The 18,389-nt window shown below is 34.7% G+C and overlaps 1 protein-coding gene across 1 annotated transcript in view; it reads right to left on the bottom strand.

Moving 5' to 3' along the window:
* Positions 1-18,389, bottom strand: part of LOC108001403 (hemicentin-1-like) — a 45,722-nt gene continuing 27,333 nt past the window's right edge. The window contains exons 3-10 of the mRNA XM_062075568.1: positions 12,099-12,443; positions 10,495-10,806; positions 9,877-10,028; positions 9,635-9,779; positions 8,248-8,541; positions 7,671-8,060; positions 6,559-6,876; positions 1-2,327 (exon numbers count right to left, since the gene is read on the bottom strand). Coding sequence (XP_061931552.1) covers positions 1,774-2,327; positions 6,559-6,876; positions 7,671-8,060; positions 8,248-8,541; positions 9,635-9,779; positions 9,877-10,028; positions 10,495-10,806; positions 12,099-12,443 — 2,510 coding nt within the window. The 3' untranslated portion in view covers positions 1-1,773. The remainder of the gene's footprint in view (positions 2,328-6,558; positions 6,877-7,670; positions 8,061-8,247; positions 8,542-9,634; positions 9,780-9,876; positions 10,029-10,494; positions 10,807-12,098; positions 12,444-18,389) is intronic.

Genomic DNA, 18,389 nt, shown 5'->3' on the forward strand with positions numbered 1-18,389 from the left:
TTATTAAACAACAAGGTTTATTATTCATATATACAAACGTTTACATGCTCGTTAAAATGTTCGACCAATTGATTGACCAAGCGTTAACGCGTTCGCCTGTGAAACGCGCTCATTCTCACACGATACATCAAGTATTCACACGAAACAATGTTCAACATGAAACCACGTTTACCGACGATGACATCGGTATACGGGAAGCCTTTTCGATTGGGAGACGAACATTCAAGGAAGAAAATTTATTGTCTATGTACAAACGTCGTGATCGTCAAGACGCTCCTCTTTGTTTATTATCTTTTTTCTTTATATTTAAGATTAATTACTAGCTTAAAACTAGGTGAAAAATAAGATCAAGACCTCGACAGTTCGGGATGGAATCTTAACGATACTTATTGTCTATTTACAAAACTTTTGTTTGTCATGCTTGGCGTTTTTTGGCATGAATCAATCGTAGTTTCGCGGACAGGACAGTGAATTGTGAGCCACGGTCGTTTCTTTGTTCCATTTAAATGTGTGTAAGGTATTGTATAAAATTTTACGTCAGTCCTTAAACATCAAACGATTCGTTTTATTTAACCCTCTAACGTTTTACGTGAGAAAAGAAATTATCGTTTATTAATTTTTATAATCCGAGAATCGAAGCCTAGAAATTTGATTATGAATTTGATAATAAGTGAAAATTAAATGATAAAATTAAAATCGAATGTGTGGTATTCCGACGATGATGCTTCGTGATCAATCATGAATCCGAAATATGCTAAAATTATTTCTTTTGATGAATTTTTAAAAATTTTTAATCAAAAGATTCGACGCAAATTGAATGATCAAAGTATTTCAGTAATTACGATTTCTGTCTGAAAGATCCATTAAAATATATATACGTTTCATTTTATTGAAATTTTCATTTTAACTTTAAAGCATAAATATTATAAAATGAGTTACGATAAATTGATACAGATTGAAACAGATTAAAATAGATATACATATTATCTAATTAAAGCTGCCCCAATTATTTTTGCTTTCTGATTTTTTAATAACCGGATATAAAATAATAAATATCTGTAGATAAAATAGTTCAACTTTTAACAAAACCTTCAATATTTATAACTTTATTAAAAATAATATTAAAATATGATTAAACAGTTTCGTTACACATTATGAAACGAGATTATAATTATTACAATTATTATAACTTTTCCTTATATATAATTCGTCAGTGCGATTTTCGATCTTTCAATTTAAATTTTTCTCACTAGTTTTATTTATTTATTTATTTTTTTAATATTTTTCCAAAAGCTGTATTAACATGACAAGCAGCTTTCACCGTACTATATCAAAATCTGAATTTAAAAACCAGTCTGATTTATTTATATTTCATTTTAATAACTATTCAACAAGCCGCTAGAATAATTTTTGAATTTTCAAAGTTGCGCCATTTTATATGCAGTAACGTAACTCGATAATACATCACGCACAATAGAACGAATAAATAAACCTTACAAAATACACGTATGCGTGGATACGAGTTTCGAATCACGCGACGTTTATCGTTGCAGAGGATTAAATTCACGATGTTTACTCCAATACCTACCTTCTTCCCCCAAAAGGAATACGAAAATCATCGAAACCAATCATTGAAGCGCGAAGACGATTGAAAACTAATAACTGTTCGAACGAAATACCGATCCAATACTAGAAAACGAATCGTGGCCTCTTAGTTTGGTCAACATCAGTCGTAACGCCACGATCGTCGATAAACCACCCCCTAGGAGCCATCTATATACAGCTTTCCTGGACGCGAGAACTTCTCGTGTAAATATCGTGGCTACGATGAACCGGGAGCGTGCTCGGCCGTAACGGACTCAAGCTTCTCTCCACTTTCTTCACGTACCCGTTCGGATATATCCACGAATCTTTCGTATGCAGCACGGACGAGGGAGACGGATAATCCAACTCCTCCAAATGATCGAAATCTTTCGTCCTCTCCGATTTCACGGCCTCGTAACCCGGCTCGAATATATCCGGCCTCTTGTCCATCTTGCTTGGGATCACGTCCGGATCCTCGTCGGTCACATCGTTCCCCACCTCACCCTTCGCCTCGCCCCCCGACTCTTTGCTCGACGGGGCCACCCCCATCATCCCCCTGTCCTCCTTGGCCCCACCGTACTGCGCCAGTTCCGTGTGTGCCTTGATCGGTTGCATCGACGGATGGCTGCGACGATACAGGGTCAGAGTGATACCCACTATCAGGATGCACACGGCCGTTATGCCGCCGGCGAAACACGCCACCAGAAGGCTGTAATCCGGACTGTCGTCGGAAGTTCCGCGATCTGGGGACAGAAGGAAACGTGACTCAGACGTGGAACACGATCGTTATCGCGCGAGGGGACACATACGTTGCGCCAAGGGTCGTTAACGGGGCTTTTAAAATCGCTGACGATCGTTAACGCGCACCTTTTGCGCCCTTCTTTCTTTATTTCTTTCTTTCTTTCACCGATAGATGTCGCCCCAGATACGTAACTTCGGCAGGGGTTTCGCGGGGATAATTGAATTTCGTTATTGAACCGCGGCCAGTTTCGAAATTTCATCCCGGCAAGCTGCAGCTACGTTCGCGCAATTAGAAATGTAATTAAGACTCGTTCGACCAGACTTGGTGGATTTTGTAATGGAGATCCGGCGACTTAATTAGCTACGCTTCCGGAAAGTTTTTCGGTCGAAATTGGAATTTCACGTTCGTTGTTTTTTCTTTCTGTTTTTATTTTTTTCTCTCTTTCTCTTTCTCGGCCCTTTTTATTTGAAGATACTTTCTTCTTTATGATACTGATAATTTGAATCGAATGAGAAGTTGAACTATTTGCTGAATAATTAAATCGCCGTTTACTCCTTGAAGAATTTTTATTACAATTTTCTTTATTCTATATTTTGATAACACGTATTTTTAAATAAGTAACGATAGACTATTCTTATTATTTTTATATTAGAAGAAGACTGATTTTATTTACTTATTAATTCGAACAAAGGGATATAAAATATTGAGAAAAAGTAAATAATCTAGCGAAGAATATTTGCAATATATTTCAGAATGAAACACTGTATCGTCAATAATCAAATTCCTTTCGAAATAGAACGTGACTTGTCCTTGAACGACAACGTATCTTGAAGAGTATCTTACGTGTCCGATAAACGAGATTTTCTTTTTCCTTTATTTATCGGATCACGAGGGAAACGTAAAGAACTTTCGGTAGCAAAGATTAAGAAAGGGAAGAGGACGACGATGGTCGACGAAGCTCTTTGGCATTCAGAAAGCGCTTTGGTTCGTTAGCTAAACGAACGTTTCGTATATATACGCCCTCCTACGCGCATCTGATACAGATGTGTACGTATCCATTGCGAGGTAAACATATACTGAGATAATTTGATTTGTATATAGCTAACGTTTACAGGAAATTTGTAATCAGGGTAAATACTTCTAATGCACCGGTTTAACTTTAAACGAGATCAGGGAAGAAAAGCTCAGAATCGCAAGTGTTGTTTTTGCATATAAAGTGACTCCAAGCTACGTGATACATTTGTTTGTAAAAGGAGATGATGAAAATGAATCAAAAGAGGATTGATTAGATTTAAAAGAAAATAATGTTAAATTAATGTTGTAAATTTGATTTGTTATGCAGATTATACAAGAATTGTACAAATGTTTTATCAGAAGAATAACGAAATCTTGTAATTTTTTAAGTATATTTGCAAAGAAACAGCGTTTTAAATATCTATTTCACGTGTTATTTTTATTAACTCTGATAATTTTTGAATTTCAGAAAATATTTTTAATTTTGAGAGATGATTTTCATTGCAATAATAAAGAAGCTATTGTTAAATGGATTATAAATCTTCAAAGTTTCATCAGAATAATTATATTAGTATTTCATTGTGTTTATTTTTTTTTCTTGAATAAATATTATCTCATTTCTCTTTAGTCGTTATAGAATACTCTTGTCAATATTATACTTTTGTCTCCATTTTCAGTGAGATTTTTATGTGATTAAATTGTGCATTCCATTCTCTCAATCACAGCTTCTACGTAATTACGTTAAAATATTTTTAGATAATGAAAGTCTCGATAAATATTAATGAATAGTAATATATATACAAATTTTTTAATTAAAAAATAAATATACGTATATATTATTGCGATGTAATTATTATATGTGAAAATTAAGTTATATTGTTTGAATATATTTCAATAATGTTAAAGGCTATACGATATATTTCAATAATTTTTATAATTGTTTTATCATAAATTGAATTCTGGAGAAAAATGAATATTTGTGTATATATCTGAATTGTAAATAATATTTTGTGCCTTTCAAAATATTATGTATCCTCGAAAAATTTGTATATTTTTACGGTGACAAAATTCATTATTATGAATGAAAGATATAAGCATAAATAATGGTTATATTATATCTAGAACCATCTACTATGGATTCTCAATTTTTACGAATGGACTTGTTAAATATCCATTTCATTATAAATGGATGCATCTCTTGAATGAAACATGAATGTATATCATAAATTCATATTATTTGTTGACAAATATAATAAAAAAAATATTACTATTTTGGTAAATTTTGATAAATTCAAATATTATCATCAAAGTGATATTATTCAATTCATTTATCTTCCAGAAATATCATATTATTAATCATTCTGATAAATTTTATTTCCATCGGATAAAATTACGTAGAAATTATTTTGATAATAATACGATATTTCGAAAAAAAGTTTTATTTTATTAGATCAATCTAATATCACAATTTCATTATTCTCATCATTGTATATTTATCTATTGTAATTATTACAATACATTCTTATTTAGCTATTAATTTTAATAACATAAAAAAAACGCAATTTAAATATTTTCAAAATACGAAATAAACACCTTATTATCTTGAATCTATTTAAAATCATATTTTTTTAAGAATAACATATACATATATAATACTATTTCTATTAATCGATTAAAAAATATAGAATTTCAAAGCTACGATCCTCAATCAATCTCGAACCAATTTTAAACATTTTTCACATTGTTATACTTTCCATATTTCAGAAGCAAATTAATACATCTTCATTCAAATACCACTCTATATTATAAAAAAATCACATTAATTCTAATTCTAAACGAATTCATTTTCAATATGATCATTCGCATTTATAAAATCTTCAATTCCTTATGAGAATACGCGTATTAGTATGAAATGGTAAGGACACGGCAAAACCGGTTGAAACGGTTTCGAAGAGGTTCTCAAAGATTGGGGACAGGGTTGGAGGTAGTCCAGGTCCGCATTATCCGTGGAACGTACACAACCGAGATCCAAAGATGGGCTCGTGTTGCAAATACCTGTGTCACGTATATATATATTACGTACATATACACGCGACATTTGCACACACACATACACGTGGGGAAAGAAGCATTTCCACACACAAGCCGAGATCGTCCACGAGCCGACATGAATAAATCATGAGGATGGAAATTAAAGGCGATAAATGCGCCTCGAATGAGACAGCAGCGAGGAAAAGACTTTATGGGATTTTAATTCAGCCTCCGTGGAAAGGAGTATACGAAGAAACGTGTCATACGGAAAGGAAAAAGGCGAAGGAAAGGGGAAGTTGAAATTATCGTGGATACGAGTATAATTGCGATCGTGAAAATTGCTTGTCCCTAAGATAAGTCCACGCGAACGCAATGTTACGGGTTGTTGAACTCGTGATACAATTCCGGCTAATTGAGATCCATAAAAAACATTGCGTCCTGTTGGCAAAGAACCTCATGTTTACGGTTTTTTCTTTGTATTCCTCGTGATTATATTTGTCTCTTGAGTTTTGCGAGAATGGAAATGAATTTGTAACAATTATTTGATATTTATAAAATGAAAAAGAATTAGAAATAATTTGATACTGTTACGTCATAATTGATTTTTCTATTTTATATTCCTTCTTGATATTTTGTTTTTAATCTTTTTCATCCCGATTGAAATTTATTTGAAATTTAATCTTTTAATCTTCAACAAATAGAGAATTTTTAACGCGAAATCATTTAAAAAGAGATAGAGTATTATATTATAGTTTAATTAAAACGAGTTTTTATTCTACTGATTTTTAAATACTTTTATATATATATATATAAAGATTACTATATTATATTAATTAAAGCATGTATACTTGTATTATATTTTAGTAATTTAAAATATATTCCTTCTCTTTGAATTTTATTAAAAAGCTATTAAAAAATATATAAAAAATTTTAAACTATCACAGTTCAATTACATTATATCGATCACACATACGTAGATTATAAATTTCTCTTCTACAATTTTATATCCCTTATTTAAAATTTATAAATTACTACTGTTAAACTTCTTCTTGTTATTGATACTTTATGCTCAACGAATATACGATAAACTAATAACAGTTAGTTCCAACAGATAAGAAGGCTCTAGAAAAAAGGCATGCGTCACTTTTTTTATGCTGATTTAAGAAATAGACATTCGAGGAACTTACCGGTTGTGTACATCGCGACTGCTTTGAGCGTGACCGGTTCAAGAACCACAGGATCGCTTCGACCCTTTGCATTGACAGCGTAGAGATGAAGCCTGTATTTACGACCAGGCTCCAAGCCAGGAACCTCAAAAACGGGACCGGACGAGCCGGATCTCTCTGTGTGGTTCAGGTAGATGGTATTGACGTGATAAACGTTCTCCTCGCTGTAGACCTCCAGCTCGTAATTAGTTAAGGGCAAACCGCCGTCAAACCCTTCCGAACATCTGACGATCAACCAGTCCGCGTCCCTCGAGTCGGTAGCCTTCAAGTCTTCGTGACCTATTTCATAGAAAAACGTGATGGAAGCCTCGAGGAAGGATATCCTTGAAACTATACTCGAAATATAATTATAGAATATTCTTGGTTAATTGATATATATATATAGAAATATTTCCTTTTTGAATAAATACTTTTAAAAAAATCACATTTTATTCCTTCGATACTTTATATTATATTCATGTCTTCATCTGCAAATTTGAATTCCTTTTACATTTGCTATTCAGAAATATCAAATTTCGTCGCTCGGAGATCAACGATATACATTATCCAAAATTAAATTATTCCCCAATTATAAGTATATACAAATAACGATAATTATAATTTTTCAAACGAACGATTCATATTACTCTATTTAAACTTTCCTCAATTTGCCTGAACGAACGAAACGAGCAAGAAAAGGTTATCCTCGCGTATATAAAATAACCTAGAAAGCAACACCTTTAACAACATTTAACGTGCCGTCTCGCCAACACCAAACATCCCCCGTCCCCATCTCCATCCCCAGTGTCACTTTCCTGTAACGAAAAACCGGCTACCCCTCGAAGCGTGCGGTAATCGATCCCCAAAGGGGATCGCCTAATTTCACGATCGTTTTCACGCACGGTCGAACACCTTGTCTCTCTCTATCTCTCTCTCTCTCTCTCTCTCTTTGGTCGAGGGTATGCCGGAAAACAAGCTGTTGAACACAATACCGGGTCTATCGAGTTGTGAGCTACCATACTATCCTACAGGAGGATACGTAATGACATAGTTAGGCGCGTTTAGGTTGATAAAAGGGTTCCAGTATCACTTACCCATTCGATACGCGTACGGGCCGGTCGATTGTAGGGCCGTGCAGTTCTGAAGGGGATAGGGTTTCCCTGCGACGATGATCTGAAAAAGGCAGGGTGTCTTTTGCACCCCTATCCGATTTTTCGCCCAACACGCGACCGTCCCGTAATCCATGTCGTTCGCCAGAGTATAATTCAACCTGGATCCGTGCCAGTGGCTGGTGATTAGGCTGAGCGGTTTCACCGGTGTGAATCTGTTGGACGGCACGTTCATCAGCTCGCCGGAATTGTTGAAGGTCCAATGGAAAGTGATGGGCGGCGGTTTAGACTGCACACCGCACACAAGGGAGATGGTCTCGTGCTTCAAGGCGCCGACCACTTGGGTGGATGACCCGTCCTTGCACACAGGCGCGTCTGAAGATTCAAGTGGACGTTTAAGTTGTTCATCATTTTTGAATTATGACGATTGAAATTGCGAAGCAAAGAGAAATTGGGAGGCATTGAAATTGCATTTTTGGGACAACGAAAATGTAATAATGACGCACAATGTTGTTTAGAGAGGAATATTCTCTTAAGAAGAGGAAAGGATAAAACTACTCACACATTATTTCCAACGTTACAGGTCTGCTGGTAGATTTCCCTTCGACATTGACAGCCATGCAAGAATATTCGCCCGCAGAATTTCTAGTCACGCTTCGCAAAACCAAAGATTGCCCGCTGGGAAGAAAAATTCTAGCAGTCATGTTCTGATGTAGCTCCTTCCCATCCTTGTACCACACCAGCTTGTACGCTTTCGGATTCGCTTGAACGTCGCATTCGAAATAGACATCATCGCCTTCGTTTATGTCGTTTGCTTTCAGACTCAAACCTAGCTTGATCGTCACTATTGGTGAATCTGAGAATTTTGTGCCCAGAGAATCAATATTTCTAAATGTTATAACAATTCAAGTGAATATAAATCAATATTATCAAAATTGATAAAGAAATATTGATATTTCAATAAAAAAATAACGATCAATTTAATATGCTGTGAAATATATAATATTGCTTGATATTATAATTGTAATATAAAGATTTTATTGATCAATGTTTAAATTAATCAAGATCTAACTTGTTTCGAGCAAAAGATTAAAAATTACTTTTAAACCAACTTGATGTCTTCGACGTAACATTAATAAGATCGTAAGAAACAATATTTTTCAAGAAATAAACGTATTTATCGCGTAATTTACTTTAAAACTCGATTAAACTCCATTAAAATTAGGAAAAATTTAAATCGCTATAACTTCGAAGATAGTGACTTTTAATCAACGAATCAGAGATCGTTAGAAGCGCTGAACCTTTCCCTTTAAAACGCTTTTTGATTTATCTCGATACGACTTCCGGTTTTCGAGATATCGTCGTGTAAAGGGAAGGGTAATTTTTGACTATTTATTATCTCCGTCCTCGTCGCTTACTCGGATCCCTCGCTCGCACTTCGTCTCACTGACCTATCCCAAACTGCAGACAAGCGACAGACGCGATTCCTGGAAAGACGCATAGTACGCATTTCCAGGAAAATATGTAGGTCGCGAACTCATTCACAATCTCTGTATATTCTTAAACGCTATGGATACTTTGAGTCCTTATATTTCGCTAACGAATTGAGATATCGAGATAAAACAAAAAGGGATTTCAATGGTATGGTTTCCCCTATCTTTCGAACGAATTTTGATGATAAAATTTTTGTTTCTTTTTTATGTTTTCTACACGAAAAAGTTGAGTTTTTTTTTCCATTTCTTGAAATTCTGTATTTGAATTGGATAATCGCAGTGTTACAGAATGGCCATGAGAATCATTGTTAAATTTTGTATTATATTTTAATTTTAGCGAATTGTTAAATCATATTAATCTAAAATTTTTGTGATTTTATAGTATTCATTGTGTTTGCGATAATTGCTTAAATATTTATAGGATTGAAAGATTAGAATGAAATTTGTTTCACTTACAATATACTAATAATCGCCATCTATTTTCGAGGGCGCTATCAGGTACTACTGGATTCTCTGCTCGACACGTCAGATATTTCCCATCATCCTCCATGGTGGGTACGTAACTCAGCACGCTTCTCGTAATGTTCGGACTATCTGCAAACTACGAAGAACTCAGAATCTAAGATCACGCGTATCTGTCGTGTAAACATCGTGGAAATAGAACACGGCAATCGTAAGTTCAAAAATGTTATACTCACATTTCTGGCCATATGTTTGACCTGGTGGTTTCCCTTCCACCAGGTGATCACAGCCTCTGGCCTAGAACCCGAACTGGTGCATTCAATTTCGTACGTTCTTAACGCCGACAAGTGGGCTCTTTTGTTCGTAATATTCACTAGCAACGGTTTCACTGGAATTTGAAGGGTGTCGTTGAATCGATACCAGAGTAAAAAAGTAATGTTTCGGATACAAAAGCAATCCAATTTCGATTTTTTTGAAATTGTGAAAATATACTCTTTATTAAATTCCAGTGAAATGCAGAATATCAACAATAATAAAACGATAAACAACATATGATTTCGAAACATATTTTTTGTGAAAGCAAAGTAATTTTAGAATTTTCAGACAAGCTCTTTATAAAATTTGAAAAATTTAATAAACGTGATTTGTAGATATTTAACTCTGAGAGCAGATATAACAAGAAAAATAAAAATACAATGCAATATTCAATCATCTCAAAGTTTCCAATAAACACAGCAGTTTATTAACAAATAAGAAACTTTTAAACTGTGATTAAGTCGTTGTTCCCTTCTCTTTAACGAGAAGTAAACATTCGGTAAGAGAGATTTGACAAGTCGAAACAGTTTCTCACTCACAATTAATATCCAAAATAATCTCGGAAGTGAGAGGAGGCACGAGATGCGTGTTGCTCGCCCGGCAAATTAGCCTAGCCCTGAGAAACTTCCTGGTGACGTTCGAGATATCGAGACGATTTATCGTGATATCACCATGCTCCAACGTGTAAGTGTCGTCCATCGCTCCATTGAAATGCCACGTGACTTTCGGTGGTGGTGAACCCCCGATTACCTCGCACAATAAGGACAATTCGCTACCCTCGTTGAAGGACTGTAATATCTTGGCCAAACTTCTACCGGCGCCGGTGTAAATCACAGGTTTGTTTGGTGGCACTGTCGTAAGAGTGGATTTATGTACGTCATATAACATGGATATTTACTTTCCTTTTAAATCTTTTGATAAAAGTTGACGCACGCGATATTTTCTCGCGAAAAAAATTTATTTTCGGTAATAATTTATATATCTGTTCGAAACAATCCTTTATCTATTCGCATTAGATGAGATATTGTTTATTATCTGTTTCAAATCTTGTATCCAGTTCAAAAAGCAAGGAGCTGTAAAATCCATATGTGTTAGGAAGATAAATTGTAATTAAACGGTATAAATGATCGTCACAAAGCAGTGTTAAATTAGAGGCAAATTTTGTTTAAGCATATATTGCGTGTTCTCATGATAAAACTATTGAGAACGACGCCCCATGAAACGCATGTCACTTAAAAAACATACACGTACAATTTTTTAATCTTTAGAACAGCAAGAAAATATCACGATTCCTGTTAAGCTTGCACAATTAATTAATTTGAAATCACGTTAGCACGTTGGACAAACGTAACAAGAAATTCATAATGTAATGAGTTAAAATAACACGGTTTGCTCTTACTAGTTAACTAAAGATTATCCTGTCCCATGCATTTATAATACCATTGCACCGTGTTTTATCGTTAATTTTTAAAGAAAATCTGTGCCACCGTGAACAAAACGAAGAACAAAATTTCTCTCTATTTACAACTTTAATTTCATAATGATAAAAGAACAAGAATAATATTTTTTTAATTGAAAATTGAAATATCAAAATTTGATATTCAATATTCTATGAGAAACTCTATTATTTCAACTTTTTATATTTTGTTGTGGAAAAAAGAAATTTTTAATATGGATTAAACAACAATTTAATTTCATTATTTTTTTATATTTTATCATAACAATTTTATCATGGATATATTTCTCTTTTTTCTCTTCTTCATATACTGTTAATCGGTCAAAGATTAATCAATCTTTTTTTCTGGATTTAAATCTAAAGCAAATACTCCCACATCTCTACGCGATCCATCACTTACTTCCCACCGAGATAATAAAGAATGTAATTTCTTTTCCAATATTACAGTAGATTACAGAAGTTTTAATCACAGGTATCAAAACCGAACCTCATCACACGCTTCGAAAAACGAATCGAAAAGGAGATTCTATTAAAAAAAAATGAAAAGTTTGGAATTAAAAGCGACGACAACCAGTCCAAATACCATCAAATTCCAGAACGAAAGCAATTAATCGCGATTGATTATCAAGGGGACAGGGATGAGGATGAGCGAAAGAAAGAGAAAATATAAAGGTAGGGCGTACTCACCTATCACCGTGAGGTTAACCTTCTGATTTCTGGTTGGACTATTTTTGTAATCCACCCTGCACCTGTACACCCCCACGTCGGCCGCCTCGAGGGGATCGATCTCCAATTTCGCGGGTTCTACGCTCGTCCTCATGGTCGCCCTTTTACCGAACACGTATGGATCTGACCAAAGCTTCGCCTGAGCTATCGATTTGCCGCGAGCGTCCAGGCTGTATATCGGCTCGCCGCCCCTCTCGTCTTTGTACCAAAAAACCATGCTCACCACCTCGCTCCTGCTCACCGGATCGATGTCGCAAGGTATTTGAGCTTTGAAACCAGCCACCGCCGACACATCCAGCATCGGTACTGAAAAATTACCCGAAATATTATTCGTCCAAACGCGTCACCGTTTGCAAAGAAACACGCGATTAAAGGTGATTTTTTCGAAAACGGCGTGCATCCGAATATCTAATGGATCCTTTATTAACGACGCTTTCAACGATTTCCAAGTTATGGCCACCGCGCTGAAAGCTGTTACACTCTCTTCTCCGGAAAACTCTTATCCATGTACACAGTGGGATTTCAACGACCCTCTTTGTTTGATGTTTTTTAATTCTTTCGTTCCGCGTTTTAAGCTCGAGGCCGAGGGGCGGTGAAGAGTCCGTCCCCTTTGCCGATGTTGTTTTCACTCGGTTATAGGGGATGATTTAGTTCTTGTCATTTGTCGTTCGCTTCGTCGTTGGGGCGAAGATGTAATAACGCAGGGGGGAAAAAAGTAAACGATTTTCACTCGTTTTTCACGGGGATCTCGTTGAACACCGTAACCGGATTTTTATTTTATGCATAGATGAACCTCTGCGTTGGAAAATATTATAGAACGATGAAATTCTGCGACTCGATGAAAGGATCTTATATATTTCGCGTGAAATTTTATCAATCGATATCTCCGGCTGGTGGATATATCTCGATAAAGGCGAGTCGTGATGAATATTAATGCGAGCCTCGTTGCTTTCGCGTTATCAAAGTACAGAATGAAGAACATATTATAACTCATAAGATGAAAAACAGATATTCCATTCACCCCTCTAATATCCTTTTCTTTTTTTTGACTTTAATACTTGGCATTAATTTTAATTCTCACTCGATCTCAAGTTGAGAGAAAATTTGAAAAGGAAGAATCCTTTTCAAAGGGAGAAAAAGGAACAATTGCAATTAAATCTCGACCACGATTAAAAACTATCCTTCTTCTCCCGGGTAAAACCACTGCCGCTTCATAGATTTTCTTTCTAATTCAACTTCCAGCCAGGAACGTATCTGAATCCAGGCCACTTCTCCCCTCCCCTATATTTTCTTACCGCAACCGCAGTTTTAGTCAGTCACTGACCAAGAGCCAAGTTAGTGCAAATTGGCCGAGAAACAAAAGTTGGTACAGGGCGCGCGATAAGCGTGCAGCGTAGGTGGGCGCGCGTGGGAGGAGGGTGGAGAGGGCAATTAATCGATCTACTTGCCGATTTATGTCCCTCCTCCCCGGTCCACGTAGTTGTCGCGATTCCATTGGCTTTCATAGTCACCTCATCCATCGTTTCGCCACCTCGCCACCCCCTGCTCGTTATCCTTTCCCTCGCCCGACCTTAGATACAACGATGACTCGGGAAATTGGTTTGCACGCGGAGATTAATCACGCGCTGCCTTATCGATTTGCTGCATGAATGTCCTTCGCTTTTTTCGTTGCTCTTTCCGTCGCGGAACCGAGCGCTCGACAAGCAAGAAACTGACAAGGAAATGGAAAGCGTTGAGCAGTTTGGGATGGGGGAGGGGCGAGGTGAAGTTTCGATAACGATGGAATATTTGCTGGATGGTTCTTCGAATGGTGAAATTTAAAAAAATGTCGTTGCTCGCGACGTAAAGAAATTTGTTATTTTGTTATATTTTGGAAGAATATTCGGAAGGATTTCGAGGAATAGAGTAAATGGGTACTTTTTCTTAGAATCAAGTCAGAGAGTGATTATTAAACAGTTAGCCGATTTGTATGAAGCAATTTTTAAAATTGATCACGATTCACGTATCTAGACTCAGGAATTTATTTTTAAGTTCAAGGAAAAGTATGGTAATATAATAATAACATAATTGGTAACATAATATTTGGTTAATTTTATATTACGAAGAATAAATACGTATTAAAATTCCTATTTAAAGCGAGACTTTAATCTAATCTTGATACTAAATCCAGCTTCGTATAGATATCTAATTTTATCTTTGCGAGCAGAATTTGGTACAATGATTAATATTACTCTGGAAAATACATGTCAGAAGATATTAATTATCGTTTAAGCTTCTCTAATAATAATCTTGCATCTAATAATAAATTTGAACATTTTCGTTGCGTCATTTATATTTTATATTAATTCAAAAATTTTGTATTTAATTAATTTTACAACTATCTATATTATATATATATATATATCGTTAAATTGAAGAGAATAGAAGTTAAACTATTTATAAATAGTTCTCGTTTGATTTGTTGAAGCATGCTTACAATATATTCTATCATTTGAAAACAAATCTTTTCTAGATCAATTATTTATATTTAAGAATGAATAATAGATGTCTAATTTAATTAAAATTTAATAAAATCAAAATTTTATTATAGAAATAGCAACGTATCGTTATATTATTGATATAATTGACATGCATATTCAATCATTAGTAATTAAGCGTAATTAAATTTGGTTTATCTGATAATCAATAAATATAATTCATTATAAGCAAATAAGGATTGAAAAGCAGAAACACATTAATTAGGGATTGATTAGAGATTACGAAGTTAAACAATGATATTATCATCGTTCTCATATTATTTTGAATAATATTTTTCTATATGTATATCCGATGATCTATATAAAAACTGATTATAAAATTTCCTATACACAGAACATATTATACCTATAAAATATAAAATATACTCCTATATATCAAATTATTCTTAAATTTTACCCTCTTCTTTTGAAATCACTGAAAAAACGTTCATTACTCACAAAACATCTATTTTATATATATTTATGATATATATATTATAACTTATTACATTTATCCATTGAATCGTTATTTAACAAACTCGGCAAACTACAATATTATCCGCAGACAACATGGAACACAAGATATCCAATTATTGGATCCAATCTAATTCTCGTCCGAACAAAACAAACACCTGTTAGCAACGGTACCGAGTAATATTGTCTCGACAAATACAGAACATCGTCAAACGCTAAATAATCTACGTAATATGTTCATGTAAATCAAACAAATCGATAAACCAAGCCGCAAATGCATGAAAACGATCAATAAATGATTTAATCGAAGTTTAAGGTTTTTTGAGGAAAAAACATAAAGAAAATTATTGACCATGATTCGACCAGTCTTATCCATCTAACATTTTTGTTCTCCGAATACGATAAAGATATTGAACTTTCTAAAAATATAAGCAAACAGAAAAGTTAATATGGAGAGTCTCATAGAAAAGTTTTTTTGGAAAAAATCCTGAAACAATTCTGAAAAATGATATTTTAAATTAACATATGTTCTTGAAAAATAATCCCATTGAAGTTGGCGTAATTTAAAGATTTTGGAGATAATAACAATGGTTCGAGATTATAAAGAATTGAAGAAGATACTTAATGATTACTTTTGCAAAATAAATATATATTTAGTTATATCCTATATAACTAAAACTATAAATTATTTATAAAAAGACGCTATAGATCTTCGTATAATAAGGATTTCTTTAACATGCATTCATAAGATCCATATACCCAAGAAATACGGCAATGTTATAACATAGCATCGAAGGACACGTATAACATAGAATATACATGGTGTTTAAGAATGTATCATATTTTTCCAGTGACCCATATAACATGAATTTATATGATATAGAATATATTCCATACCGTGTACCAAAGAGTTTACAGAATTATGGCTCAATAATCTCACATAGCATCATGTACATGTATATAAAAGACACATACAGGATTGACAATAAGACGAAGAAAAAAAAATAATGAAATGATTCGTGTATTTGAATACATTTCACAAATTCTCAATTTCCTTAAAAAAAACTCTAAGGAGTTCTTCATCCTTTTCCCATATAAATCTCCATCTCTTTGTCTCCTTTCTCGTCGAAGGATCACGCATCCTCTCTATCAAAAGTGTCATCGACACACAAGCAACTTCTATCATTCGAGGAAATCGGATAAATCGGCAAACAGACCCGGTCACCGTCTTATCAGCGTGACATATGTCGACGTGCAAATACGGTCGAACAGTTCACGGATTCGACACGCGTATTTGGCCAGGTTGGAACGTTTACTTGAGGGAGTCGCATAGATCTCAGGGCGTATCCGGCTACAACGTCGTATCTCGGGTAATTATTCAAAGCAAACGCGACCCCGTGTCGCGGATCGGTAATGCATCGCATTATCCGCTTTTGTGTATGTACAAATCCACGTGCGAGGATTTCAACAGGCGCAAACCGTCGCGAGAGACGCCACAGTGCGCAGGATAGGGTTGCGATCTTATTCGGAGGACGGAAATGCAAATCGACCTGATCGGATTTCGAGAGAACTTCGAATGGAATTAGGGAGTTGTCGACAACAATGTTTACGAAGAAACGAAATGTGACTTGACATAAATGAATAGAAGAATATAAATAGGGTTTTTCCCCCTTGTCTGTGTTTCCAGAATTTAACAAACAAAATATAATAAACAGGAGGGAATAAAGAAAGAATATTTTATTGATTTTTTTTTTTAATTGGTATAATTTTAATGAGGGGTTAAAAGAAAAAGTAACACAGAATCAAGCATTTAGTTTTCAGTATTGTCGCATATCAGGATTAATATTAATACATTATAGACCTTTGAAATAAAATTAAAAAGAGGAGAATGAAAAGTAGAAACGAATATTTTTCTTTCTCGAATCATATAGATTTAAATACTTTCTGTTTTTAACATTTTATAGTACAATATAACGTATTAAAGTTATAAATATGAATTTCCGATTTTAAAAACGAACAAAAATGATGAAAAATATAATGCAACTTTTCACAATACCAATTGTATGTACAGCGAATTGGCTTTTCTAAAATCGAAGGATTCGCGAAAATCGAATCCCATCAAATATTGCGTTACATATAATCCCCAAAAATTCATGCGACTTTTAATTCTCCAAAAATGAAAAAAAAAAAAAAGAGAGAGAAAAGGGAAACGATTCACGGAAACTAGACACTTGACATAAAAGCCAAACTCATAATGAAACGAATGAAACACAATAAAAATTGAAACGAAAAAAAAAAAAAGTAACAATAACCCATCATTCTTTCACACGACGTTAAAATATCACATTTAAAACAGCTCCTTTTCGACACGGCTCGAAACCGCATCCATATTTCATATCGTTACCATTGCTGTTGAATTTTGTGTCGTCGGGACACGAGCCGCGTAAAAACACGTCGCGATATCGAATCACGTCCCCAGGAACAAGAACAACCTCTGGCCTCTCTGACCCGATAACGAGCAGTTACACCATGGATATCGCAAATTCGTGAGAATTCCCGTAAAACACGTCCAGCGATTCCATCGGAATTCCCATGGACTGCAAAAGGCGCTCGCGTTCTTGCGATTGTTATCGTTTAAACGGGGCGACGACGCTTGGTTCCAGGTGGTGGAGAGACGGTTATGTGTGTAAACAGCGCAATTTGTGCAAACGCGGTAACAACCCCCAACGACGCACTGGAAAACAACGTCGCCACGGCAAACACGTCGAGAAATGGCGGGGCCTTGACAAAGTTATTCGTGGAGAGGAGGATATGAGAATAAGAGATCGAGTTGAGAGGTTTGGAATTAAAGGTGGACGTGTATGATTTTTGTTTTAAATATAATTGGAAAGGTATCGAAGAAATTGTATGGATATTGCATTCTGCGTTTATTCTCTGCGTTTTTAAGAGTGAGAAGGATAAGGGTAAAGTGGATGAAGTGAAAGTTTGATATTGCATACAGAATCTAAAGTGGTATCTTTGAAATTTGATATTGCGTTCTAATTTAGGTGTTAGAATGGAAGGAATTATACTTTTTTATTAATGTAAAATGCGAATTTTTTTACATTTCAATTTCCAATCGAAAGGGGAATACGTTATTCATACGGATTATCCTTATGTTTTCATATTCTCTTTATAACTTCCATTTTAGTTAAGCATCAAGTATAAATATTAAAGTGATGTAATACACATCCATATATTCCATCTCACGCGTATTCAAAAT

Source organism: Apis cerana, linkage group LG5, assembly GCF_029169275.1.
Source record: "Apis cerana isolate GH-2021 linkage group LG5, AcerK_1.0, whole genome shotgun sequence".
In the NCBI taxonomy this organism is placed as follows: Eukaryota; Metazoa; Arthropoda; class Insecta; order Hymenoptera; family Apidae; genus Apis; species Apis cerana.